Source organism: Dunckerocampus dactyliophorus, chromosome 19 (assembly GCF_027744805.1).
Source record: "Dunckerocampus dactyliophorus isolate RoL2022-P2 chromosome 19, RoL_Ddac_1.1, whole genome shotgun sequence".
Lineage (NCBI taxonomy): Eukaryota > Metazoa > Chordata > Actinopteri > Syngnathiformes > Syngnathidae > Dunckerocampus > Dunckerocampus dactyliophorus.
The window spans coordinates 2,836,786-2,863,888 of record NC_072837.1 but is presented as its reverse complement, the minus strand read 5'-3'; the positions used below and the strand labels follow the sequence as shown (position 1 = coordinate 2,863,888).

The following is a 27,103-nucleotide window of genomic DNA, read 5'->3' as shown; positions in this document are numbered from 1 at the left end:
CCAGATTTTTTGATATGCCATGCCTCTGGGAAACAAGCAGAAAGGTGTGCCTAATACACCAAAGGTGTGCCTAATACACCAAAAAACTTGTTTGGAGAGAAGTGTCCTCCATAGTACTTATAAACCCGTGTGTGTGTGTGTGTGTGTGTGTTGCGTGCGTGGTCCTCCCACCCACTCACTCCTGTCCAAATTTGTGCAGCAGTCGACGTGGACACGCAGTGGATCCACACACACACACACACACACGGAGACCCTCCTGGCAAAATGACCATTGAGAGGATATTTGACGAGCTGGGACATTTCAAAAGGTACGCAAACTTTTATTGTTTTATGTTTGCACATCACCGGAGGGGGCTTTGTTGGAAAAGTAACGTCACCTTGTGGTCGCCATGGACAGATTATTGTGATTATTATTGTAATAATTGTGTCGCCTTTGTTTCGCATGTTTTTCTGGTGGTTTAGTCTGAATTTGAATGTATTAGTCATGTGTGTCATGGGCGGCCGTGGAACACGGCGAGTATTTTAGGATCCCAAATGCAGACAAGGGAGGCAGAAAGTACAAAAGAACAATTTAATATACAAAAGAGTCCAAAGCAAAAATACAAAGTACAAATAAGGAAAATCCAACAAGGTAAGAGTCCATAACAAAAAACACTAACAGCAAAAGGCTGTTAGGATAAAACTAGAAATAAAAAAAATACACTGCAGGCAAACCTTACAGGAGAAGATCACAAAAAGGGGTAGCAGGTAGGTACAGGTAAGCGGGGAGCCAGAGAGCAGGGTAAGGAGCAGGTACAGGGAGCAGGTTGTCAAGGAGTACAATCTGGCACCGGTCTGGAGTTTGGCTGGAGCTTAAGTAGGCCGGTGGTAATGAGCTGCAGGTGTGTGTAATTAGGGCTGGGTCATGTTCAGGGATGTGCTGCAACAAATAAACGACAGAGGGCAGCAGAGCAGAACACAGAACATGACAGTATGCCCCCCTCTTATAAGGCGCCGCCTGGCGGCTTACCTGGCTTGTCAGGATGGAGACGGTGGAAGTCGCTAATGAGGGACGGATCCAAGATAAGGGAGCGGGAGATCCATGAACGCTCCTCAGGACCATAACCCTCCCAGTCGACCAGATACTGAACCCTCTGCCCCTCCTTCGGGAGTCCAAAATGGCCTTCACAGTGTAGGCTGGGTGGCCATCGATCAGGCGCGGCGGGGGCGGAGCCTCGACCGGAGGGCACAGGTGACTGGTAGATACAGGCTTGAGACAGGAGACGTGGAACACTGGGTGTACTTTGAGACTGGATGGCAGTTTGAGTCTCACGGAGGAGGGGTTGATGATGGAGTCCACAGTGTAGGGACCCACAAATCTGGGCGCCAGCTTCCTATTAGTCCCTGCTAAAGGTAAGTCCTTGGATGATAACCAGACCTCATCGCCAACCTGATAAGTGGGAGCTGGGATCCTGTGACGGTCAGCCAGCCGTCGATTTCGTGCCGCCGTGCGGCCTAGTGCAGCGACTGTCTCTCTCCAAATCCTCCGGGCTCGGCGTAGATGAACCTGCACGGATGGCACTGCAACTTCCGCCTCCTGTGAAGGGAACAGTGGGGGCTGATATCCGTAAGCGACCTTAAAGGGTGACATACCTATGGCAGAGCTGACAAGCGTGTTGTGTGCGTACTCCACCCAGGGGAGGTGGGGGGCCCAGGAAGATGGATGCCGGTGACAAACGCAACGAAGGGCAGCCTCCAGGTCCTGGTTGGCCCGCTCTGTCTGGCCGTTGGTCTGGGGATGGTGACCGGAAGAAAGACTGACCGAGGCCCCCAGCATCTTGCAGAATGCCTTCCAGACTCTGGACGTGAACTGGGGACCCCTGTCTGAGACGATGTTCGTGGGAATGCCGTGAATACGAAAAATGTGTCTCACCAGCAGACGAGCTGTGTCCAGGGATGTAGGTAGTCCAGGTAGTGCAATGAAATGAGCCATCTTAGAAAACCGGTCCACAATGTTCAATACTGTCGTGTTCCCCCTAGAGGCAGGTAAACCGGTAATGAAGTCCAAGGATATGTGAGACCAGGGCCGGGCGGGGATGGGTAATGGTTGGAGCAGGCCGGCTGGTGGTCGGTTTGAAGACTTACTCCTGGCACAGACAGAGCAGGCCGCGACGAACTCCTTGGCGTCCGCCGCCATAGAAGGCCACCAGAATCTTTGCGCCAGTGCGTATAGCGTCCGTTTGAGTCCCGGGTGGCAGGTTACTTTAGACGTGTGACCCCATTGTAGTACCTCTGACCTGAGCTCCTCTGGGACGAACAGTCTTCCTGGGGGGCAGCCCTCTGGTGGTCTCCTCCCATCTGTTGCTTCCGACACCTTCCTCTCCACCTCCCACTGGAGTGCACCCAACACTCGAGCCACAGGTATGATAGTCTCTGGTGCCTTTCCCTCCTCCGTGGGGCTGAAGACTCTTGATAGGGCATCGGGCTTGACATTGCGAGAACCGGGTCTGTAAGTGATTGAAAAATTGAAACGGGTGAGGAATAATGACCAGCGGGCTTGTCGAGAATTGAGTCTTTGAGCGGTGCGGATGTATGACAAGTTCTTATGGTCCGTGATGACTATGAACGGAAGTGTAGCACCCTCCAGCCAATGACGCCACTCCCGCAGCGCCAGAACGATGGCCAGCAGCTCCCTGTTACCCACATCATAGTTGCTCTCAGCCTGTGTGAGGCGACGAGAGAAGAAGGCGCAGGGGTGCAGCCTCTGGTCGACCGAGGATCGCTGGGACAGGACGGCTCCCACTCCCGTATCCGATGCGTCGACCTCTACAAAAAATTGCAGGTTAGGATCAGGATGAACGAGCACAGGTGCTGATGTGAATAACGATTTCAGATTACAGAAAGCCGTCTCTGCCTCTGGGGTCCACACAAACGGAACCTTAAGAGATGTAAGCCTAGTCAGAGGTCCTGCCTTACTGCTGAAATTGCGGATAAATCGCCTGTAGAAGTTGGCGAACCCTAGGAACCTCTGTAAGTGCTTCCTTGATTTAGGAGTTGGCCATTCGACCACCGCCTGAATCTTGGCGGGATCGGCACGCAATTGACCCTTCTCCACGATGTACCCCAGGAACGGCACTGATGTGGCATGGAAATCACACTTCTCAGCTTTAACATACAACCTATTTTCAAGGAGGTGTTGAACGAGTTTGACATGCGTAGTGTGTTCTTGTAGATTCCTAGAGAAAATCAGAATATCATCAAGATACACGAAGCAAAACAGATTAATCATATCGCTTAAAACGTCGTTAATCAGATTCTGGAACACCGCTGGGGCGTTAGTAAGACCGAAGGGCATGACAAGATACTCAAAGTGCCCCAGCGGAGTGTTAAACGCGGTCTTCCCCTCGTCTCCATCCTTAATGCGCACTAAGTGGTAGGCATTACGGAGGTCCAGTTTCGAAAAGATCCGTGCCGAATGGAGAGCGGAAAAGGCAGAGTCCATGAGAGGGAGCGAATAACTATTACGTACCGTAATACTGTTCAAACCCCGATAATCGATACAGGGGCGCAAGGACTTGTCCTTCTTGGCAACAAAAAAGAAACCCGCACCGAGAGGAGAGGAAGAAGGACGGATGAGACCGGAAGCTAGCGAGGCAGAGATATAGTCCTTAAGAGCCTTTTGTTCCGGCCCAGAAATATTATAGAGCTTAGCGCTGGGTAATGTGGTGTTGGCTAGTAATTCTATCGAGCAATCATACGGTCTATGAGGTGGAAGTGTCTGTGCACGATCCTTACTAAATACTTGTTTCAAATAATGATATTCCTCAGGCACATTGGTGAGGTTAATCTCCTCTACCGGAAGTGGTTTAACGGAAACCTCGGAAATGGCAGACCTAAGGCAGTTAGCGTGGCAGAACGTACTCCAGTTGACTATGTTCATCTTAGTCCAATCTACGGCAGGATTGTGGAGTTTGAGCCACGGTAACCCTAACACTAGTGGAGCTGCTTGGGAAGGCATAATAAAGAAGCTAATCCTCTGAGTGATTACCCGACAATTGCAGAGAAAGAGGTTCGGTCTGATACGTGACTACTGCTAGAAGACGTCCATCTAAAGACAGAACCTCCTTCGGAGGGGATAGCTTAATCACTGGGATATTATGTTTCTCAACGAATGACGTATCCAAAAAGCAGTCATCGGCACCGGAGTCAACTAGTGCGGTTACAGTCACATTTCTGCCCCCCCCTGTAATAATCCCCTTGACCTGGAGACGTCTCAGGGACTCATTGCCTGTGTCGATCACTTCCTGGGGGTACTCACAAATCCCAGCTGAGGACTGGCTGCTGGTGACGGGAGGATCGATACTGGATAGCGATAGTTGTGCCAATGGTGCTCCTGGAGTCGACCCTTGGCGACGAACTGGACGGATGGGGCATTGAAGAAGCCGATGACCTGGGTTACCGCAATACAGGCACAGGTTCAGGCGACGGCGACGGGCTCTCTCCTCGGCGGCTAGTCGTCGTCCTCCCAGCTGCATTGGAACCTCCGTATCACCATCAACCTTGATGGGGTGAGTACTCCTCTGCTCCGTGGGCGAATGTGGTATCGGTGTATGAACCTGGTATCCCTCCTCTGCATAGTCCCTGATTCTCTCCTTTACTCGGTTGTCTAAACAAATCGCTAAGTTTATCAAGTCATCAAGCGATGTAGTATTATCCTTGGCTATTAGCTCATCCTTAATGCGGGCACTAAGAGCCCTCCGGAAGATACCCCGGAGCACGGTATCGGGATATCCGCTTGCTGCTGCGAGCACACGGAAGTCAATGGAAAAATCGGCCACAGATTGTCCTCTTTGTTTTAAGTCCAACAGGCGATTGGTGGCTTCTAAACCCCGGATAGGGTGATGAAACACCCTTCTTATCTCCTCTAAAAATAATGGTAAGGAGGTACGGATGGCGGGCATAGAAGTACTTATGGCCAGGGCCCAAGTGGCAGCTCTACCCGCAAGCAAGCTCATTATGAAGGCTACTTTAGCTTGATCAGAGGAGTAAGCTGTAGGTTGTTGATCAAAAACTAACGAACATTGATGTAGAAACTGGTTACAGGAATCAGAGTCACCAGAGAAGCGAGGAGGGTGAGGGATACTGGGCTCACGAGCTTGATGAGCAGCAGGTGTGCTTGCAGCTGTGGCAGCAGCGGAATCACTCATGGTAGTGGTTGTACCGACCTCTGGTGGCGGAATCGGAGCGGAACATCCCAGTCGTTGATTTAATGCTTCCATGTTAGCAGAGAGAACAGAAATGGCTTCCAGGATCCCTTGGAGCGACTTCTCATGGCTTCCAACCATGTGTCCTTGGTGTGTCAGGGCTTTTCGGAATTGTTCCATGTCTGCGGGATCCATGTTCTGGCCAGATTGTTCTGTCATGGGCGGCCGTGGAACACGGCGAGTATTTTAGGATCCCAAATGCAGACAAGGGAGGCAGAAAGTACAAAAGAACAATTTAATATACAAAAGAGTCCAAAGCAAAAATACAAAGTACAAATAAGGAAAATCCAACAAGGTAAGAGTCCATAACAAAAAACACTAACAGCAAAAGGCTGTTAGGATAAAACTAGAAATAACAAAAATACACTGCAGGCAAACCTTACAGGAGAAGATCACAAAAAGGGGTAGCAGGTAGGTACAGGTAAGCGGGGAGCCAGAGAGCAGGGTAAGGAGCAGGTACAGGGAGCAGGTTGTCAAGGAGTACAATCTGGCACCGGTCTGGAGTTTGGCTGGAGCTTAAGTAGGCCGGTGGTAATGAGCTGCAGGTGTGTGTAATTAGGGCTGGGTCATGTTCAGGGATGTGCTGCAACAAATAAACGACAGAGGGCAGCAGAGCAGAACACAGAACATGACAATGTGATTAGGAACACCTGTCTTTTTTTTTTACAATGAATATATTTAAAAAATATTATTATATAATAATTGATATATATTATATATGGTTTATATATATCATTATTTCATATTTTATCATATATTTTCCAAACTTTTGAGATAAATGGTTTTCATTGGACATATTGCTGTCTAGTGAAAAGCAGGTATCTCCAAAATGTATATAAAAATGTTTTCAATTATTTTTGAGAATAAAAGATATTTTCATTTATATATATATATATATATATATATATATTTTTTTTTTTTTCATTTACCAAAATGTGAAGATACATGGTTTATCTATGACTGTCCAGCAAAAAGCATGTATCTCCAAAATCTGTATGAAATACATATTTTTCAGTACACGCTAGTACACGCTAACAAGTACACGCTAGTACACGCTAACAAGTACACGCTAGTACACGCTAACAAGTTGTCCGTATGAAGTGAGCGCGATCCGTGAGCTACCATCCGTCTTTACCTCAAAGGTGTTCTCTGCATCCGCAGGTTTCAGGCATGTGTGTACTTTGCGGCCACCTTCCAAGCCACGTCCTGCGGGATCCACTACCTGGCCTCCGTCTTCCTGGTGGAGACCCCCAACTTTGTCTGCGGCGTCCCCGGCAACGTCACAGAAGTCTTGTACGGCAACTTGACAGGATATAAAGTGGAGGACTTCCTGCCGGCCTTCAAAGCTGGGACAGGACCTTTGGTGGTGAGGACTCATCAAGGGCGGCAGTGGGAGCTGAGCCGGTGCCAGCGAGCCTTGCGCACGGACCCCAGAGACTTTACGTACAACTTTGATGGCAACACAACGGTGCAGGTCTGCGATGGGAACTTTGCTTATGACCACAGTGAGGTGTACCAGAGCATCGTGACCGACTGGGACCTGGTCTGTGATAGAGCTTGGCTGGCCAAGCTGTGCCAGCCCACCTTCATGTTGGGGGTGCTGGTCGGGGCTCTCGTTTTTGGGGACATTGCTGACAGGTAAGCATAGGCAGGAGGTGTTTAAGAGGGGACAGACCCGGAGAAAGGCCAGTCAAGCACTACAATGACATCTGTGAACTTCAGGGTGGGACGAGTGAAGATCCTCATGTTCACCAGCGTCTGTCAGTTTGCCCTCGGCGTGTTGGTGGCCTTCTCCAAAAACTACTACTACTTTGCGGTGCTGCGCTTCCTCCTGGCCATGGTGAGTGTATCGTTTGTGCGTCTCCACTTGAGTAAGAGATTATGTGCGCAGAAGCTCTTCCAATCATTCCGCTCACAGTACGGCCTGTTAAAAAGCGCCTCCCACCCTCCCTGCCACTCAGCTGTTGTGTTTCACATGCGGCCACGCGCTGACGTGGTAAACAACTCGCACTTCATGCAGGATGGCCGTGCAGGCACGCGCTGGAGGGCTTTACACGGCTTTAAGTGAGCCGCGTGCATCACACACTAATACATTATGTACGCTATTTAAAGTCCTCCACCTTCACCATGCAACTCAGTCAAAGTTACCCTCACATGCAGTTGATGCACTCTTGCATGGATGCATTATGGGGGGGTTTTCAGAGAAATGTAAAAAAAAAAAAAGAAAAAAAAAAAGAAAAGAAATTTAATGTTGACTCGGAAAGAAAATATTGGAAAAAATAATAATTCAGTCGTATTTTTTAGGAGTTGTTACATTTTCATCAGAAAATTGAAGACCATTTTTTTCTTGTTTGATGAAATAAAAAAAAAATTAAACAGCAACATGTATTTTTTATGAATATAATTTTTAGATTATTAGAAAAATGAAGCAAGCTTTATTTATCAGAAACACAAAAAACAATTTAAAAAAAAATGTTAATCTCAGAATGAAGACTTTTTTTTTGTTCCAAAAACACATCAAAAGCAAAAACAACCAGAACAATCTTAAGATGTTTTGTTGTAGTTTTTGTGTGTCCTGTGTACAGTATTTAAAAAAATAAAACAAACACAATTTTTTTTAAATTTTATTTTAATTTCTTAATTTTTTAACTTTTACAATTTTAACATAAAAAATTAAGAAAATTCTTTTTTTTCTGGACAAAAGCAAAAACAACTAGAATGGAATCTTCTGATTCAGAAAGTATATAAATATTTTTATTTTTATTTATTTATTTTTGAATAAATAAATAAACTAAAACAAAAAAAAATCTTATTTTTTTTAATTTAAGTTTTACAATTTTAATATAACAACAAAAGAATAAAATGAATTCTTGTTTTTTGGGACAAAAACAAAAGCAACCAGAATGAATCTTGAGATGTTTTTGTTTCGTATGTCAACTTGATCAATATATGAATTTATTTGGGAATAAAAAAGAGAATTAAAACTAAACTAATGTAATAAACATTATTGCAAAATGTTTGTTGTCGAGTAGAAAACGTTGTTGTGTTGTTTTCCCCATGAAAGTGAACACAGATGTTTTGTGGACATCCTGTATGATTCTATGGTCATCATCACATTCTTCCTCATGCGTGAAAGGGAAGCTTGAGGTGGAATTTCAGATGGTTTGACGGTGCCTGGAGCGAGTGCATGTGAACATCTACTTCCTTCTTCTACCAGGCGTCCAGCGGCTATCTGGTTGTGGTGTTTGTCTACGTGACAGAGTTCACTGGCATCAAGGTGCGCACGTGGACCTCCATGCACGTGCATGCCGCCTTCGCAGTGGGCATCATGGTGGTGGCTCTGACCGGCTACTTGGTGCGCGTGTGGTGGATCTACCAGATCATCCTCTCCTTGTGCACCTCGCCCTTCCTGCTCTTCTGCTGGAAGTTCCCCGAGACGCCCTTTTACCTCATCGCCAAGGGTCGCTACAAGGAAGCCCAGACCCTCCTGGACCACATGGCCCGCATCAACGGCCTGGAGTCGCGGCTGAAGGTGGAGGAGCTCCTGGAGTCGGAACAAAACGGCAAAGCTCTGCTGGAGAAGGAGGCGGCGGATGAGAAGCCGGCCGAGGCGGAGAAGAAGCTGTCCATCTTGGATTTGTTTGGCAGCTGGAGGATGGCGGGGCGTACGTGCACCGTGTGGGCCATCTGGTTCATCGGCAGCCTGGGATACTACGTCTTCTCGCTGGGCTCCGTCAACCTGGGAGGGAACCAGTACATTAACCTCTTCCTGGCTGGCAAGTATATTGGAATATATCAGCGCTATTCAGTGAAAAAATGGAGAAAAGATTGTAAAAAAAAGTCAAACTCAAATAAACATACGCTCAAAAAATATCTGTTTATTTTTAGCTAAAACGTGGAGATAAATGCTATTTTTCCGTGGACGATGACACGCTGCATCCTGCACACGGGTGTGCTGTAGGTGGCTAGGTGTGTTCTGTTGACCATTAGCACTAGCATGTTAGCATGTTAGCATGTGATGTACCAAATGTTACGTTTAAGTCACGTAAACACAACAAGCAGCTCGCCACCCGAAGCCACTTCCTGGTATTCGGGGGTGTTATTTGGGTGGCCCGGATCGGGTGTGGTGGTGTCTTAGTAACTGCTGACTAAGACCTGCTGTGATTGGCTGCCTGCAGGTGCGGTGGAGCTTCCCTCCTATCTGGTGGGCTGCTTTGCGATGGACCGCATTGGTCGGAAGAAGACGTGCGCTCCGGCGTTGCTGCTGGCCGGGATGGCGTGCATGCTCATCATCGTGGTCCCTGCTGTACGTACTCAGCGTGTGTGTTATGCGACAGACGTAGGCTGCGGCTGACTTGGCAAACAGCAGCGACACAAAGTCCAAGTTAACACGGCCTTGGGAACACGGCCAAACAACGCTGGTGCGTTACCACGGCAACCGCATTTTCCAGCACAGTATGTGTGGCCGGTGGATGTAGGCTATTAATAATTAATGACCATACTTACCTTACACCGGTAAGACGATACAAGCACTTCCTGGTAAAGCCGCAGTTTGCGGTGAATGAAAGGAACAGACCATCGCATCCACAGCCGTAGTTTATTAATAAATCATCTTGGATGGGATCAGCTTTCGCTGAGTCTATCTTTAGCAGCGGGTGTCGCTGTCTGTTTCACGTTGTGACCCGCTTGTGGTACCGGTGAATGTGCTAAATAGACAGACTACAGGTATTTATTTACACCTTTATATGAGCGATGCGTGGAAGCCTGAAAGAAAACAAACATCCCAATGGCGAGTCATCATTATGGGAGAAAAAGTCCAAATTATGACTGATATCATTTGGACTTTTCATGTCATAACTGTGACTTTTTATCTCATAATATGGGCTCTTTATCTCACAATTATAAATTTCCTATCTTTTAATTAGGACTTTTTATGTCATGATTTTGACTATTTATGTCACGACTTTATCTCAATATTATCACTTTATTGACGATTCATCTGACTTTATCTCCTAATTTGGACTTTTTTATCTCATGACTTTTTATCTCGTAATTTTGACATTTTTATCTCAATATTTTAACTTTTTATCTCATGATTATGATTTTTTTATCTCCTAATTTGGACTTTTTTCTGGTATTTTTGACTTTTTAATCTAATAATTTTTCCTTTTTATCTCATAATTTCGATTTTTTTAATCTCAACACTTTTTATCTCACAATTATGACTTTCCTATTTCATAATGATGCTTTTTCTTATCTAATGATTTCGACTTTTTGTCTTATAATTATGATTTTCCTAATCTCATAATTTTGAGTTTTTATCTGATGACTTTCTTATCTCATAATTACAGTAAAACTTTTCATGTCATCATTTTGACTTTTTAACTCCTAATTTCGACTTTTTATCTCATGGCTTTCTTATCTCATAATGATAGCTTTTCATGTCATACCTCCAAATTTCAATGTTTTATCTCATAATTATGATGTTTTATCTCAGTTTTCATCTCATAATGTCGACTTTTTGAATTTACGTTTCCAACGTGAAACAAAGCAAATGGCACGAGTGACGAGTGATGAGTGACGAGTGATGGATGTGTTTCGTGGCATTTATATGTTGCTATAACTCACCTGTGTCCAGGACATCGAGGCGCTGGCCATCGCACTCTGCATGATTGGAAAGTTCGCCATCGCCATCGCCTTCGGCCTCATCTATCTCTACACGTGTGAGCTGTACCCCACCATCATCAGGTACGGCCAACATAAGCTTGAGCGTCCATCGGTGTCCATCAGATCGCACATGATCGTCTCGGTCATCCTGGCAGGTCTCTGGCAGTGGGCAGCGGCAGCATGATGTGTCGCGTGGGCAGCGTGGTGGCGCCGTTCTGTGTCTACCTGGCCGACGTGTGGCTCTACCTTCCACAGGTCACAAAGGAGTACCGGGGGCCACGGTCACAGGACGATACAAGTTCAATTACGTATTGCTACAAGAACGAAGGCGCACAGATAAAAGATAAACGTTATATTTTCAATTTTAAATACAAGTCTTAATATTGCAAGAATAGTAGTACTTAAGTTGGAATATTGCAATTTTTATTTTTGGAATACATGAATTTGTGCAAAAAACAATATTTAATATCATGTTAAAATTTAAGGATTTAATATTACAAAAAACGAAGCCTTTAAAAAAAAGTTAAAGTCATGACATAAAATGTTTTTCATATTTTGGGGAGAAAAAAGTTGTAATCCATGAATGAAGTTGTATTTTCTTTACGATAAAAGTTGTACTACTACAAGAATATAATATCTTTTTTTTTTTGCCAGAAAAAAAGTGATAAAATTATTTTTTTCCCTGAAAAAAATACAAAAAGAAAAGAACATTTTTTTATTTTTTTTTAAATAAATAGATCTAAATTTATATAAACAAATAAATTTATTTAAAAAAATAATTTTTATTTTTATTTTTTATTTTTATTTTTATCAAAAAAAAGGTGCATTTTTGGTGGAAAATATTATGAGAATAAAGTCATTTAAAGTTAAATAATTTACAAATAATTAATATATAACTTATCATATAAAGACATAATTTTACAAAAATAATTTTATAAATATAAAATCATGTTTTTTTGTTGTTTTTTTTTTTTTTAGATAAATCATTGTTTCGATAAGTCATTACAAGAACGAACTTTTTTTTCTTCATTTGGTAACTTCCAGAAATGGTTGGGGTTTTTTTTAGAAACAAGTTGTAATCTGAGAATAAAGTTGTGAAAAAGTATTAATAAATATAAATAAAAATAATAATAAAAAAAAGAAAAAGTTTTAATAGTACTAAAAAAAAATGAAGTCACACTTTTTAAAAAACAAAAGTCATAATATATCTTGCAACATAACATTTCTTATTTTTGGAGAAAAATGTAATATATGAATCAAGTCTTTTTGGGGGGGGGGTAAAAGTTGTAATGCAAGAATAACATTTTTTTTTTTTTTTACAGAAAAGTGATAAAATTATGAAAAGTATTTTTTAAGAAAAAAATTATAACATAACATTTTATTAAAAAAAATAAAAATCTGATTTTTAAAGAAAAAAAAAGTGCATTTCTTTGAGGAAACATTTTTCAATAGTTGCATTAAAAAAAAAATCTTTATCTTATCTTTTTAAAGAAAAAAGTTGCATTTTTTTCATCTGGAAATCCTAATACTATAAGAATGAAGCCGTTTAAAAATGTACGTACGATTTGAGGAAGAAAAACAAAGGAAAATGAAGCAATAAAGTAATTAACGCAGTAATATTACAACATTTTTCTTAGAAATTGTATGCATTTTATTCACCTTATTCTTGTAAAACTGCAATATTTATTCTTAATATTTTGATTATTCTTTGCCTTCTTCTTCTTTGTAATCAGTTAATCGTGGGCATCCTGGCCTTCATCATTGGAATCCTGACCATGTTGTTACCTGAGACCCTGGGCCGGCCCCTGACCACCACCTTGGAGGAGGCCGAGGCTTTGGGGCACAGCCCCGGGAAGAAGAGGCCCACGCCAAGAGGGAAGGATGCTGAGGACGGGGTGGAGATGAAGCAGCACGTGTGACAAAGTATGTTAACATGTGAATGACAGACTGGCGCTGTTGACTTACCCCACTTGCTCACGTGTAACTGCAAAGAGAGCAGCTATTTAGTCTTAAACGATATCTGTGAATGAACAATGAATCTTTGGCTTTTAAACACATACGGAAAAAAACACTTCAGAGCCATACACTAAATCGTAGAACGTTACGCCAAAACTGCCTTATTTTCTTTTCGGGATTGACTTTTTCTTCCATTCTCAGGGCAAATATGGTTTGGTTTTGGTTTGGTTTGGTTTAGTTTATTTGAACATGAAGGTTACAATGGAATACATCTCATGAATCATTCTTTGACAGTTCCACATGTCCAAAAGGAGTAGGAAGAAGCAAAGCTTATTTAATCCTACCCCCCATCCATTCTACATCTAGTACAGTACATGTAGTTCACTTCCTGGATTCCATGTCATGTTTTCAGTGATAGTCAGGATAACACATAATAGATAACGGTGAGATAACCCTCCCCCCCCAAAAAAAGAGAGAACATTCATAATAATGATAATGATGACAATACTAAATAAATAAATAAATAAATAAGAACAAAGCTTTTTTTTTTTTTTTTCTTCTCCCTTTCCTTTTTTTTTTTTTTTTTTAAACACAACAAAGAAAATTATAAAAAAAAAATAAATAAAAATAAATAAATAAGAAATCAAATTTAATTATATAAATAAAAAATAAAATAAAATAAAATAGAAAATAAAATAAAATAAAATAAAATAACAAACCTGACAGAACAATCAGGACTCTTCTGCCTTGTATTTAGCAAACATCAACTGCTTGTATTGTTTTTTGAATTTGCTCATCTCTGTACATTGTTTGAGTTCTTTACTCAATCCGTTCCATAATTTAATTCCACACACGAAAATGCTGTGGGTTTTCAGCGTTGTTCTCGCATATAAATGTTTTAGGTTTAATTTTCCTCTAAGATCATATTTCTCCTCTCTGATTGAGAAATACTTGATTAGATTTTTGGGTAACGAGTTATTATTAACTTTATACATTATTCTAGCGGTTTGAAAGTGTACTAAATCTGCGAATTTTAATATCTGTGATTTTAAAAATAAAGGGTTTGTATGTTCTCTATACTTGGCATTGTGAATGATTCTTACAGATCTTTTTTGCAGTACAGTGAGTGAGTGAAGATTGCTTTTGTAATTATTTCCCCATATCTCCACACAATACGTTAGATATGGTAATACTAAGGAACAGTACAGAGTGTGGAGTGATTTTTGATCAAGAAGATATTTTGCTTTATTCAATATAGAAATATTGGTAGTATATAGAACCAGCACCCCCAATCCCTCCTCCTCATCTCCGGTGACTTCAATCATGCTTCCCTGTCCTCTGCTCTTCCCACCTTCACCCAGTATGTCAGATGCCACACTAGAGACAATAAAACTTTGGACCTCCTGTATGCAAACATCAAGGATGCATACACCTCATCCCCCCTCCCCCCGCTGGGTCGTTCTGATCACAACCTCGTCCATCTCGTCACAGACTACACTCCAGTAGTGAATAGACAACCCCCTGTGAAGAGGCCTGTGAAGCAGTGGTCTGAGGAGAGCAGTGCTAGGCTAAGAGACTGCTTCCAGACAACAGACTGGGAAGCGCTCTGTAGTCCCCATGGCAGTGACGTTGACAGCATGACGCACTGCATCACAGACTATATAAACTTCTGTGTGGAGAACACTGTGCCCTCCAAGTTGGTGCGGTGTTTTCCCAACAACAAACCCTGGGTGACCTCCGAGATTAAGGCCCTGCTGAACAAGAAGAAGAGGGTCTTCAACTCGGGGGACAAGGAGGAGTTATGCAGAGTCCAGAGGGAACTCCGGCACAAGATCAGGAAGGGGAAGGACTGCTACAGGAGGAAACTGGAGAAGCGGCTGGAGGAGAATAATGCCAGGGAAGTCTGGAGAGGCCTGCAGACCATCACAGGCCATGGTAAAGGAGTGGGGAGAGACCAAGCCAGTGGGGACAAGATCTGGGCAGATGAACTCAATCTGTTTTTTAACAGATTTGAGTCTGCCCTCCCTCCCTCCCCTACCAACTCACCACTCTTCACCCCCACATCCCCATCCCAGCCATCCTCTACTCCCCTCTCCATAACTGATGATCAGGTGAGAAGTCAGTTGAGGAAGATCAAGGCAAGGAAGGCCCCGGGACCGGACGGCATCAGCCCCAGAATCCTCAAGGACTGTGCTGACCAGCTCTGTGGAGTTCTCAGGCACTTGTTCAACCTCAGCCTGAGCCTGGAGAAAGTCCCGGCCCTGTGGAAGACCTCCTGTGTGGTCCCGATCCCAAAGACACCACGTCCCAAGGAGCCTAACCACTTTAGGCCTGTTGCCTTGACCTCTCACCTGATGAAGACCATGGAGAGGATTATCCTGCAGCACCTGCGACCCCTGGTGGGCACTCAGCTGGACCCCCTGCAGTTTGCTTACCGGCCTCGGATCGGAGTGGACGACGCAGTGATCTACCTGCTGCACAGATCACTGCTACACCTGGAGGACAGCGGGAGCGCTGTGAGGGTCATGTTTTTTGACTTCTCCAGTGCCTTCAACACCATCCAGCCGGCACTACTCAGAGTGAAGATGGAGAGTGTGGGAGTAGACCAACACCTGACTGCATGGGTTATAGACTACCTCACCAACAGACCACAGTATGTGAGGCTCCGTCACTGTGTGTCTGACATGGTACTCTGCAGCACAGGTGCCCCTCAGGGTACGGTGCTCTCCCCTTTCCTCTTCACCCTCTACACCTCGGACTTCACACACAACTCCACACAGTGTCACATCCAGAAGTTCTCCGACGACACAGCCATCGTTGGTTGTGTTTCAGAGGGGAATGATCTGGAATACAGGACGGTCATCAGGGACTTTGTCAGCTGGAGTGAGTTTAACCAGCTGCAGCTCAACACCAGCAAGACAAAGGAGATGATCATTAACTTCCAGAGGAAAACATCTCACTTTACACCGGTGAACATCCAGGGAGCGGACATAGAGTTGGTAGACAGCTACAAATTCCTGGGTGTTCACCTTAACAACAAGCTGGACTGGTCCGTCAACACCCACGCCCTCTACAAGAAGGGCCAGAGTCGCCTTCACCTGCTGAGGAGACTGAGGTCCTTTGGTGTGTGCAGGACTCTTTTATGGACCTTTTATGACTCTGTGGTGGCCTCAGCCATCTTCTATGCTGTGGGCTGCTGGAGAGGGGGCAGCACGGACAGGGACAGGAGCAGGATAAATAGACTGATCAGGCGAGCTAGCTCTGTCCTGGACGGTCCTCTGGACTCCGTGGAGGAAGTGGGGGAGAGAAGGATGTTGGCTAAGCTGACATCCATCATGAACAACACCTCTCACCCGCTACATGACACTGTTGTTTCCCTGAGCAGCTCCTTCAGCACCAGACTGTTACACCCACGGTGTAAGAAGGAGAGGTTCCGCAGGTCCTTCATACCGACCGCTGTCAGGCTCTACAACACCTGCACCACCTGAACCATGTTGTAGACACTATGCTTTCTTTACACTGTTCTCTTTACTTGTCTTGCTGCTGTAACAAGTAAATTTCCCCGCTGTGGGATAAATAAAGTACATACAATACAATACAATTTCTCGCCACCTTTTGTTGTATATATTTAATATAAGATTTCCAACTCATTTTTTCATCTATTATAACCCCAAGGAATTTATATTCTTCCACTTTTTCAATATCCGTTCCATTAATTTGTATTTGGTCGTACGTGTCCTTTCTACTATTACCAAATAACATTATTTTAGTTTTACTTAAATTCAGAGATAATCTGTTCTTGTCAAACCATGACTTTAATATGACCATTTCATCCTTGACCTTTTTAATGAGTTCTTGTGTGCTTTCACCAGAACAGAAAGCAGTGGTATCATCGGCGAATAAGACCAATTTTAAGTTGTTAGTTACTTTGCAAATGTCGTTAATGTACAAGTTAAACAGTTTTGGTCCCAGTATGGACCCCTGTGGTACTCCACACGTATTGTGTAGACTCCCAGATGTATATTCTCCTAGCTTTACAAATTGTTTCCTCTTTGCTAGGTAGCTTTTAACCCAATTTAAGACTAAACCTCTAATTCCGTACCTTTCTAATTTTGAAATTAAAATAGTGTGATTAATTGTATCGAAAGCTTTTGTCAGATCCATGAATACTGCAGCTGCGCATCTTCTGTTGTCTATAGCAGTAGTGATTTCCTCCGTGATTTCCATCAGTGCCATAGAAGTTGAAATGTTGGCTCTGTAACCATATTGACTACTTGCCAATAATTCATTCTTATTAATAAATTTGTCCAACCTATTATTAAATAGCTTCTCCACAATTTTCGAGAATTGTGGTAACAAGGAAACTGGTCGATAATTTGTAAATTGGTGTTTGTCTCCTTTTTTGAAAATTGGAACCACCTTGGCTGTTTTCATTTTGCTTGGAAATATTCCAGTCTGAAATGATAAGTTACTAATATATGTTAACGGGTCTGCGATCTCATTGATGACCCTTTTAATTGTTTCCATTTCCATTCCATGACAATCAGTTGATGTTTTTGCCTTAAAATGGTTAACAATGTCAGTGATCTCCTTTTTGGTTACAGCAGTGAGAAACATAGAATTAAGATTCCTATCAATAATATCAATCCCTTCATCAATTGTGTCTTGTTTTGGAATTTCCTCTTCCAGTTTTTGTCCAATATTTACAAAATATTCATTAAACATTTCAGCTACCGCATTCATGTCATTCCTGTAAGTGTTTCCAACCATGAAATAGGGAGGATAGTCTGCTTTCTTAACGTTGTTTTTTATAATACTATTTAAGATGCCCCAAGTTGCTCTCATGTTATTTTTGTTCTTATTTAGTACGTGACTATAATATTCCCTCTTACACACTCTCAAGATAGTTGTCAACTTGTTTTTGTAAGTCTTATACTTTTGTTCTGCTTCTTTAGTCTGTTGAATGATAAATGTCCTGTATAATGTGTTCTTCTTCTTACAGGCGTTTTTTAGTCCTTTTGTCATCCATGGCTGCTGGTTTTTCTTTTGCTTCTTGGGCTTTTCTTGCCAGGGACAGTTCTTATCGTAGAGCTCCATATAAGTACCAAGGAAGCTGTCATATGCCTCGTCCACATCTGTTGCACTGTAGACACTCTCCCAACTTTGTTCTTCTAGACCTATCTTGAAGGCACGGATGTTATCCTCTGTACGCAATCTTTGAAAAGTCTTTTTTGCCTCCGCCTGTTTTTTCTTATAATGTTCATTGTAGATTGTAAACACTGGAAGATGATCACTGATGTCACTAATTAGCAGGCCACTGATGGTGTTGTTATCCAAGTCATTGGTGAATATATTATGGATAAGGGTGGCACAGTGGTCAGTTATTCTACTTGGTCTGATGATTTTAGGATATAAACTCAAGCTATACATTGTATCTATAAAGTCATCTATTTCCTTGCACTTGTGTGAGTTCAAGAGGTCAATATTGAAGTCTCCACATATGAAAATAGTTTTCTGACCTATGTCTGTAAACGTTGTCTTAATCCAATCCTCAAACATTCCAATCTTTGACTTTGGAGTTCTGTACACACAACTTATTAACACATTTTTGCTTTTTTCTTTACAGATTTCAATTGTTATACATTCTAAAATGTTATCAATGACAAATGACATATTCTTTACCATTTTGTAGTTCAAATGTTTGTCCACGTATAAGGCCACACCTCCTCCATTTGCATTGTTCCTGTTTGCACACATCATTTCATATCCTTCCAGCTCGAAGTCCATTCCTTTGTTAGCATTAATCCAAGTTTCTGAGATTGCTGTAACTTTGAAAGGTTCTTTGAATTGATTCAAATATTGTTTAATATTAGTAAAGTTTGCGTTCAAGCTTCTGCTGTTTATGTGTATGATGGATAACTTGTCGTCGTTGATAAAACTGTTGTTGTATTGCTCCTCCGTATAATAACGGCAGTCGTTTGTAATGTGAGAGAAAAAATTTGAGTCTGGATCAATGTCTTTTTCCATATCCAATTGTTTGTGATCTGTAAAGTGAAAAGTGTCCAATTGTAGATCTTCTTGTAGCATATTAAAGCTGTTTTCCTCCATGTTGGGAGACCTCAATATCTTTCTAGGTCCTTGATGTCTTTGACAGCAAGAACTCTGGCCTCTGGTCCTCCATTTGCTTTGATAAAGATTTTGCAGTTTGCACTCCATGTTCCTTGGATCTTTCCTTGCTTCCTCAGATCACGTGCTTTCTTCGCAATCTCAGCGTTGCGCTTGGTCAGGTGGTCATTCATGTAGACATTTGTTCCTTTCAGCTTCTTTCCCTGTTTCAGCAGAGCAACCTTGTATTTCCTGTTGGTGAATTTGACGATGATGACGGGTGTAGTGCGGTTCCTCCCATACAGTGGGATGCAAGTATCAATAGATTGGATGTCTACATCCACCTCCTTCGATTGCAAAAAATCAACAACTTGTTGCTCTGTTGAGGCGACATCCCTTTCGTCTGGTTCTTCAGTATTCGCCACTGCTCTGGCAGTTTAATTCGAAGTCCCGTCACGACCACGTCATTCATTCGTGTGTTCTGATCCATATCATCTATGGTGTTTTTCAGCTTCTCAATGATTTTATCCTTTTCTTCACATTCTTTTTTGAGAGTGGCTCCCAGTGCATCATAACTTTCCTGTAATTTTTTATTCTCCACTCTCAGACCTTGCATTTCTCTTTGTATGGCGTTGGTAGTCTCTATCAAACTGTAAATTAGTTGATGCAGGGAGTTGGAATTCTCCACAAGTTGCTGCATCTGTTTTCCATAATCCTCCATGGTTTTCGCCATAGTATACTCACTCTTTTCCATTGAACTTCTTTCTTGCTTGTTTGCGCGGTGTTTAACCTTCTGCAAGGCTGTCGCTGTTGCTTTGTCTATATTTCCACTCAGGTGTGTCAACTGGTTAATTGTGTCATCCTTGTAAGGTCTCGGCTGCGGTTGTGGTAATAGGTGAGCACCTCCAGTTGTCTCAGGAATCTGTTCAACATCCGTATATATGACTGAATCTGGAGTACTTCGACCAGAACTACTAGAGCCACCGCTTGTTGCGCTTCTTCTCCCTCGAGCCTTTGACATTGTTACTGTTGCTAGGTAACGCCGTCAGTTAGCCGTTGACTTGTGGTGCAATGCCTTCGGTGAATAATCTTCGTTATAACGGCGAGTTTATCTCTCACCAGTATCTCACCAAAGTCCCACCAGTCCTCGTGGGCCGAAAAAGCTGCACAGGAAAACTCCAAATGTTATCCTGTTATTGAAATCAGGCTTCAAACCGCGGCTAGCATGATAGCTTGCATGTAACGGCTGTCGGCTCCACCTGATTGTCTCTTTTGGTGAGTTTAGTCCACTCGCGGGTCCGAGTTGAGGCAGAAGTCTCAGCACTCACTTGCAGAGTTGTAATCACAAGTTGTGATCACGAACTGTATTCACCAAGGTCGCAAAAGTTTAAAACTCCGGTAATAGTGGACGGAGCTTTTCCGTGAGCGTCCTTTCCGTACAACAGGAAGTGATAGAACTGTTTAGGCTGTGCAGTGTTTTGATACTGGATTTCAAATGTTTGGACCAAAGAGCAAATACTTTGTACACTACTTTCTTGTACTGTGTACTGTGTTTTCTATTTAGTAGTAGTGCAGCAGCAGCTGATGGATGACAGGCAGTTTTACCGTCAACAGTATTCACTTTGCATCAAATACTCGTGGTTTTTATGTTTAATAAATACGATGGCCAACATTATTTGGGGTTATTTTTGCTGTGTGCTTTGTACACGGACATTTACATTCATCATTTGCTGGCGCCGGTACCGGGTTCTAAGGTGGTGCAGTGCCAGAGATGCTCGAGTATTGAGCGAGTCGTTCAAGACCGTCTCAATGAGGTGTTTGCTTCGCGCGTACGGCACATAGAGTACGTCTGTGGGAGGCTCCGTGCGAGCGCGCGCTGTGACACTCCACTCGACCGGAGATAAAAAGTCGAAATTATGAGATGAAAAGTCTTTTTGTCTCATAATTTCAATTTTTCATCTCGTAATTTTTACTTTTCATCTGACTTTACCTCATAATTTAGATTTTTTTTATCTCATCATTTTTACTTTTTATCTCAAATTTGATTTTTCATCTCATAATTATGACTTTAATCTCACAATTATGACTTTTTTTGATTCACTTTCGTGAGCGACTCATAAAAGCTTGAGTCAGTAAAAGGAATGGACTTTACTGTCACTACACTACAGGATCACTAAAGTGCGTTCTTTCTGGTCCGCTAAGGCGAACAAAGTTGCATTTTTGCTCCGGAATTAAATGATCTTGCGGCCACAAGATGGCAGCAAGGCAGCTTTCATACACAGGTCCTGATGGTGTGGCATTATGGGATATTGCGCAAATATTTGTTCAAACCTTTTGTTGATTTTTAAAAAAGTAAAATACTTAATTTAATTAAATATGTTTTCATTACATTTTTAATAATTGCTCCAGAATGGAACATACTTTGACTGTATCTTATTCGTGTTTTAGTGCATAAAAATCAGGCTTTGCTACACATCTTAAAATGTAGCCCACCTATCCACCGGTCAGCTACGGATGTGGGCGCTGCAAGCTCACCTAGCATGATGCGGCTGTTAAAATGTGTCAGCACAACAACCAAACAATGAAGCACCTTCAAGTGAAGCCACAGACACGAGCGCCTCTGTTCTGAGGAAGTTTATTTTGGAGGGGTGGGAAATGATGCACAGAGGAGCTCTTTGGACTTCTCCCGTGGAATGCCAGAAGTATTTATTCTTTTTTTAAATAGCCGCCATGTGGGAACTGGTAGACTTCGTACACAGTTGACTGTTTCCTTCCTGAGAAATTGATCTGGTTGCAAAACGAATAGAAAAAGAATAAATTACAAAACACAAACCAGGACGTAAAAGCGCGTACACGGTGGAAGATGACCAAGCTAGGGTGAAACACGTTCGTGTTTAATGTCGTCTGGGCAAGGCTTTTTTTTCTTTTTTACACTTCAGCTGCTGCAGGAGAGTTTTAAAGTACACACAAAGTAAAGACACGCTAAGAAACTGCAGCACAGCCGTCACCAGTCAGCAGCGTTTGCACCGACAGACAACATGTACCGAGCGATCTGACTTGACCTTTGACCTTAGCTACAAATGGCGCCTGGCGCTTATATTCGACCTTTGACCCAGTATGCTAGCTGACAGATATAAACAGCAATGTGTTAGCATAAATTGCTTCAAGAATATCATCGGAAAAACTGCGCCTGGCAGAGTGCTGACACCGACACGTACCTTGACCTTTGACCTTAGCAACTTCACCTGCGATATTTGGGAAAAACTTTTTGTGACGCGATAAATAAATAGCGTAGTTCCTCAAATAATGGCCTCTGCATCAACCACGCGCTGGGTGTGTCCTGCCGCTTCAGTTGAGGCTGCCGATGCAGAAACACGAGGCGGCCACAAGATGGCAGCAAGGCAGCTTTCATACACAGCATTATGGGATACTGTGTTCAAATCTCTTGGTCATTTTTGAAAGAAAATATACTTGATTTTTATCCAGGATTTTTAAATTACATTTTTAATAATTTAATAAAACTCATCCATATGTTTTAGGCCAGCGATGTCCAAACTTTCCCCTCAGGGCCGCATACTGAAAATCAAAGGATACTTTTTGTTAAAATTATGAATTAGTATCCAAATTTTAGCTTCTTCTCTTTACATTTTGCCTTTTTGCTCAAATTTTGCCATTTTTACCGTATTTTTTATGTATTTATTTTTTCTCCAATGTGCCGCGGGCCAATAAAAAAACAAGCTCCGGACCGCAAATGGCCCCCAGGGCCGCACCTTGGACACCCCCGTGTTAGGCCGGTCAAACGTTTGGAGACGCAGTCTCCTTCAATAGCACGAGGAAGTGTCTCCAGACTTTTGACTATCACTGTGAATAAATAAATAAATAGAATATTTCCTCAAATACACTCAGCCCTCATTTATGGCGGTTAATTGGTTCCAGACCTGACCGTGATAAGTGAATTTCCGCCACGTGGGATTCCTTATTTATTGGTAGTCAGAGCTTAGAAAACCTTTTTACGACCTCGGATCAGACATTTTGATGACCTGCTGGGTATGGTGGAGACAAATTCTGAGCCTAGTGACGGCATAATATGCAAATTAGATGAGTACTTTTACTCCCATCACAAACTGTTGATTTTTCTAATTCACAGTAAGTCTTTCTCTCTAAGCGGTTTCAAGCTGCAACCTTTTGAAATAGTAATGTCAAAACCGAAAGGGTTAACATTATTAGAGCCCTTGCGACATGAAGTAACACCCCTATAGTCAGCTTTGCACTCATATTACCAACATAGTAGACATAGTAAGAGGAAATAAGCCATTGAAGACATAAATAATACTCGTGCTTGCGTGTGCTAGTATACATTTCTTCCTGAGTGACGTCGGGGGTTCAGAGTTCATTTTCAGCGTTGCGTGGGTAACGGGCGCAAAAGTAGCCTGTGTTTTTAATTTTTATTATTATTTATTGGGGACTATTAGGGATTATTGTGCCAGCGGCGAGACCATTCAAACTTGCAATAAAAGCCTGTTGTTCCGGCGATCCAGTCTGATCCATGTGAGTCTCACCGAACATTACGGTAACATTACTGACACCTAGTGACCAGTGTACAATACTACATTTCATCTATTTACAGTATATGCCTTATATTTGTATTTTCGTTCATTTGGTCATTTTTATGCCTGAAAATGATGAATTTAGGTAAAAAATGCATAGCATTTGCTTAAATATGTGAATGTTTTGTTTGTTTGTTTGTTTGTTCCTAATTCATGGTTTGCTATTCTTCCCATGACATCGGTGAATTAGCACATAGCAGATAGCAGGTACTAGTAGATACCAGGTACTTTTAGATACTAGCTATTCAGACTACTGAGGGAACAAGATGAATTTGTACAAATAAACTCCTCCATAAGACAGGCTGGGCATTCTTTGCAGTTGAGTGCCACTATTTGAGGAAATACTAAGCATCATGCATACAACTGAATTAACCTTTGACCTCAGCTCCTACGTGATTGATGCCTTACCGGGAATAACAATAGTCGTCTCATTTTGCAGCAAGATCAATATGTTCTTTTTTTTTTTTTAGCATCCGGCCGAGGTGAAGCCACCAAAAGAAATGGCCAAACTCTGAATCTCTGCTAAAACACTCGGGTGTGAAACTCAGGCGTACGTGCACACTCGGCTGGAATTCTTGGAATTCATAACGGAGTGCACCGGGTTTAACCCTCATTTGGACCTTTTTACAACAAAATTCATGTCACTCAAGCCACGTTTCCACCAAGCGGCGTACTTCAGGTTGGTAAATAAACCCTGCCCTGGTGGCGCTGGCTGCGTAAATGCCGATAAAACAAGCAGTACGGTGTCATCATTTTTCCCCGTGACTGTGGCGCCCCCTGTGCGTCGTGCTCAAAATGCTTGAGGGTTCCTGTAGCATACGTCTACTACAGATATGCTCAAAGTGTTAGAATAATCAGACAAATGCTCAATGACTTATGGACATTTAGTTGCCAAGTCTCGCCCGTGCCCGTCAGGCAAAGACGTTTCGGGTGATGGCGGCCATGTTTTTTAACCAATCTTGCTCACATTTTAAGCATACGTGCTTAAAAGGTGTGTAAAGGTGTGTGCCAGTCTTTCCATTTCTGATGCTGTTTTTGTTTCACTTTTCGATTTTCCGGCAATATTAGAATTTTCCAAAAATTACAACTTTATTGAAATGACATTATTTTTTCTCCTAATAATAGAAGTTTGTTCTCGTAAAATTGTGAATTTTTTCCTCAATGTTTTATTTCTTAATATTTTATTTATTCTGGTAAAATTATAAAATAATTATAAAATTATAAAATAATTTTACTAATATTTCAACTTTCTTCCTGATTTATTTTCTTTGCATAATATTCTGAATTTATTCCCGAAATATTATTTATAACTTTTTCCCCCAAACCAATTTTCCCCAAAATATATATTTATATAAATATATATATATATATATATATATGTTTTCTTCTCACGTGATGACTTTTTATTCCCATCATATTTCGATAATAATATTAGACTTTTTTTCCCCAAGCTAATTTTCATTTCATTCTTTGTTTTGTTTGTTTCTCATAATATTAAAAAAATATTTTTAAAAGTATTTTTTCTTCAATATTTCAACCTTACGCTACTAATTAAAATTTTCCTCATAATCTTACTTTGTTCTCGTGAAATGATAACATTTTTCTGCTAGATGACATCTTTTTTTCCTGTTTTTAATATTGTGACTTTATTCTCTTAAGGTAATGTAAATTACTGCTTTTTTTTCCCCATTTTTGCTTTTTTATTTGGACTTTTTTTTTTGGTTTTCTTGTTCAATTATATTTTTTGAACGTGCTGCGGGCCAATAAAAAAAACATCCGCGGGCCACAATTTGAACAATTTGGACACCCCTGCCGCAAAGCTACAGTGAGTTTGTTTTCCATTGGGGTTGAATGACAGCGCCATCATGTGGTGGATTTGTCTGAGAAAGAACACAGTAGTGGAATGGGAAGGGGAGCAAATGAGGACACCTCACGGTAGTTCCAGCTTTTGGGTCCACTGGAATGGAAGAGTTGGTGGAAACGTGGATGAAGACAGCTTCCTGTCATGTAGTTACTAAACACATGGCACTGGATGATACACATAAACATGTTTTGGCACTCTTCTAGTCATGGTTTGGCTTTTTCTTTTTAAAAAAAATGTACTTTCCCATCATTTGTGCGCTTCCCCGACAGCAAACGTGGCTGTGCTTCATCTCTCCTGGAGAACACAGCAAAGAACAGCTTCCAACGAGCAGAAACGAAAGCCGCACTTCATATCAAACATGATTTTCCGTGATCCCCAGTCAACGTTTAAATAGAACACCTCGTCCTTGCAGCCGGCCGACCTCGAGAGCGGCGCGTCCGGCGACGCGTATTCGGGTCGTCGCAACTTCAAATCCAACTCACTTTTTGCGAGGCGCCGTTGCTTCCTCAGGGCGCCGCATGGAGGGCAAGAAGGGCAACGTCCGCTCCTCAGACAGTTTTTGCTACTGATGGACAAGCCAGCTGTTTGCGTCCTCTGTGTCTGTGTCCAGCTCCTCGTCTTCATCCAGAGGCTGGGGTGTCCGCAGGGCCAGCTCCCGCAGGAAATCCGGAGAGTACGCCGGCGGCCGGGCTGCGGATTTGAGTCCGATTTTCTTCTTCATGAGGTGGAACTGGTCCCGGATGAAGTTGTAGAACTCGTACTCGTAGCGCATGCGTTGGTAGAGCACCTGCAGCGCCTCCAGGGTGGGGGTGTGTTTGCGTACCGTGCCCGTCATGTTGCCCATCTTCTTGTAGTCTACAGGACAGGGACACACGTTAGCTTGGAATAAGATGTAGCATTACGGACACGCTTTTGGCTAAAGACCCGTCGTGTGGAAAATAAATTCAACCTCCCACAGCTTGACATGCGCCTTTGGGACTGGGTCAACATATTGTATGGAAATCAGGGCGACATTTTGATGACATTTTTTGCCAAGAAAAACCAAGACATACAAAAACCAAGTTTTTTTTTTTTAAATAATAATGAATTATAATACTATAATAACTTAAAAATGTCATGTAATAAAACCCAGGCATATGAAAAATGTTTTAAAAAATATAATGAATTAATTTGATTAATTTATTATTTATTAATGAATTTCATTTAATTATAATATACATATGTAATATATCTAAAATTGTATTAATTTGAAAATGTAAATAAATAAATTAAATAAAAATGTAAAATGATAAATTAATATGAAAAACAATGTTTTAAAAAAACATAATTAATTTGTAAAATGTCTTTCATAAATTAAATACAAATTTAAAATAATTACTCGAATAAAACAGGGCATACAAAAACCATGTTTAAAAAAATATATATAATCATTGATTAATTAATTTAAGTAATCAATGTATTATTTATGAATGTATTTTATTTTAACAAATTGCGTGTATATATATATATATATATATATATATATATATATATATATATATATATATATATATATATAAAAAACATATTTTTTAAAAATGGATTCCATAAATGAAATAATAATTTAAAAAATAATTCATGTAATAATAACTAGAGCATTGACGGTATTGGACATCTGCCTA

The 27,103-nt window shown here is 41.8% G+C and overlaps 2 protein-coding genes across 4 annotated transcripts in view; one reads left to right on the top strand and one right to left on the bottom strand.

Moving 5' to 3' along the window:
* The first annotated feature begins 56 nt into the window (after positions 1-56).
* On the top strand, positions 57-18,989 carry slc22a16 (solute carrier family 22 member 16). 2 transcript variants are annotated; one of them, XM_054761718.1, is made up of 9 exons: positions 57-308; positions 6,405-6,881; positions 6,966-7,083; positions 8,461-9,019; positions 9,422-9,549; positions 10,882-10,991; positions 11,066-11,165; positions 12,644-12,833; positions 17,869-18,989. In XM_054761718.1, exons 1-8 carry the CDS (start codon positions 265-267, stop codon positions 12,827-12,829), a joined length of 1,722 nt encoding a protein of 573 aa, XP_054617693.1. In that variant the 5' UTR covers positions 57-264; the 3' UTR covers positions 12,830-12,833; positions 17,869-18,989. The 2 variants fall into 2 exon arrangements, with proteins under 2 accessions (XP_054617693.1, XP_054617694.1); XM_054761719.1 differs by lacking the exons at positions 11,066-11,165; positions 17,869-18,989 and having other exon boundaries at positions 58-308; positions 12,644-12,785.
* The window catches only part of usta (uronyl 2-sulfotransferase a), a 61,100-nt gene continuing 50,485 nt past the window's right edge, over positions 16,489-27,103 (bottom strand). Inside the window, exons 8-9 of one of the 2 annotated variants that reach the window (XR_008566945.1) lie at positions 25,925-26,297; positions 16,489-21,758 (exon numbers count right to left, since the gene is read on the bottom strand). Coding sequence is in view for 1 of the 2 variants with exons in the window: in XM_054761720.1 (XP_054617695.1) it covers positions 26,005-26,297 (293 nt within the window). In the remaining variant the exon portion in view is untranslated. Of the gene's footprint in view, positions 26,298-27,103 lie in introns of both variants that reach the window. The other variant, XM_054761720.1, reaches the window with a different exon arrangement.

Bases quoted from the DNA above. Each gene is read 5' to 3' on its own strand.
- slc22a16 (XM_054761718.1), top strand. From the start codon at position 265: ATGACCATTGAGAGGATATTTGACGAGCTGGGACATTTCAAAAG. The intron at 6,882-6,965 runs GTAAGCATAGGC...TGTGAACTTCAG, and splicing joins TTTGGGGACATTGCTGACAG to GGTGGGACGAGTGAAGATCC. The intron at 9,020-9,421 runs GCAAGTATATTG...GGCTGCCTGCAG, and splicing joins CATTAACCTCTTCCTGGCTG to GTGCGGTGGAGCTTCCCTCC.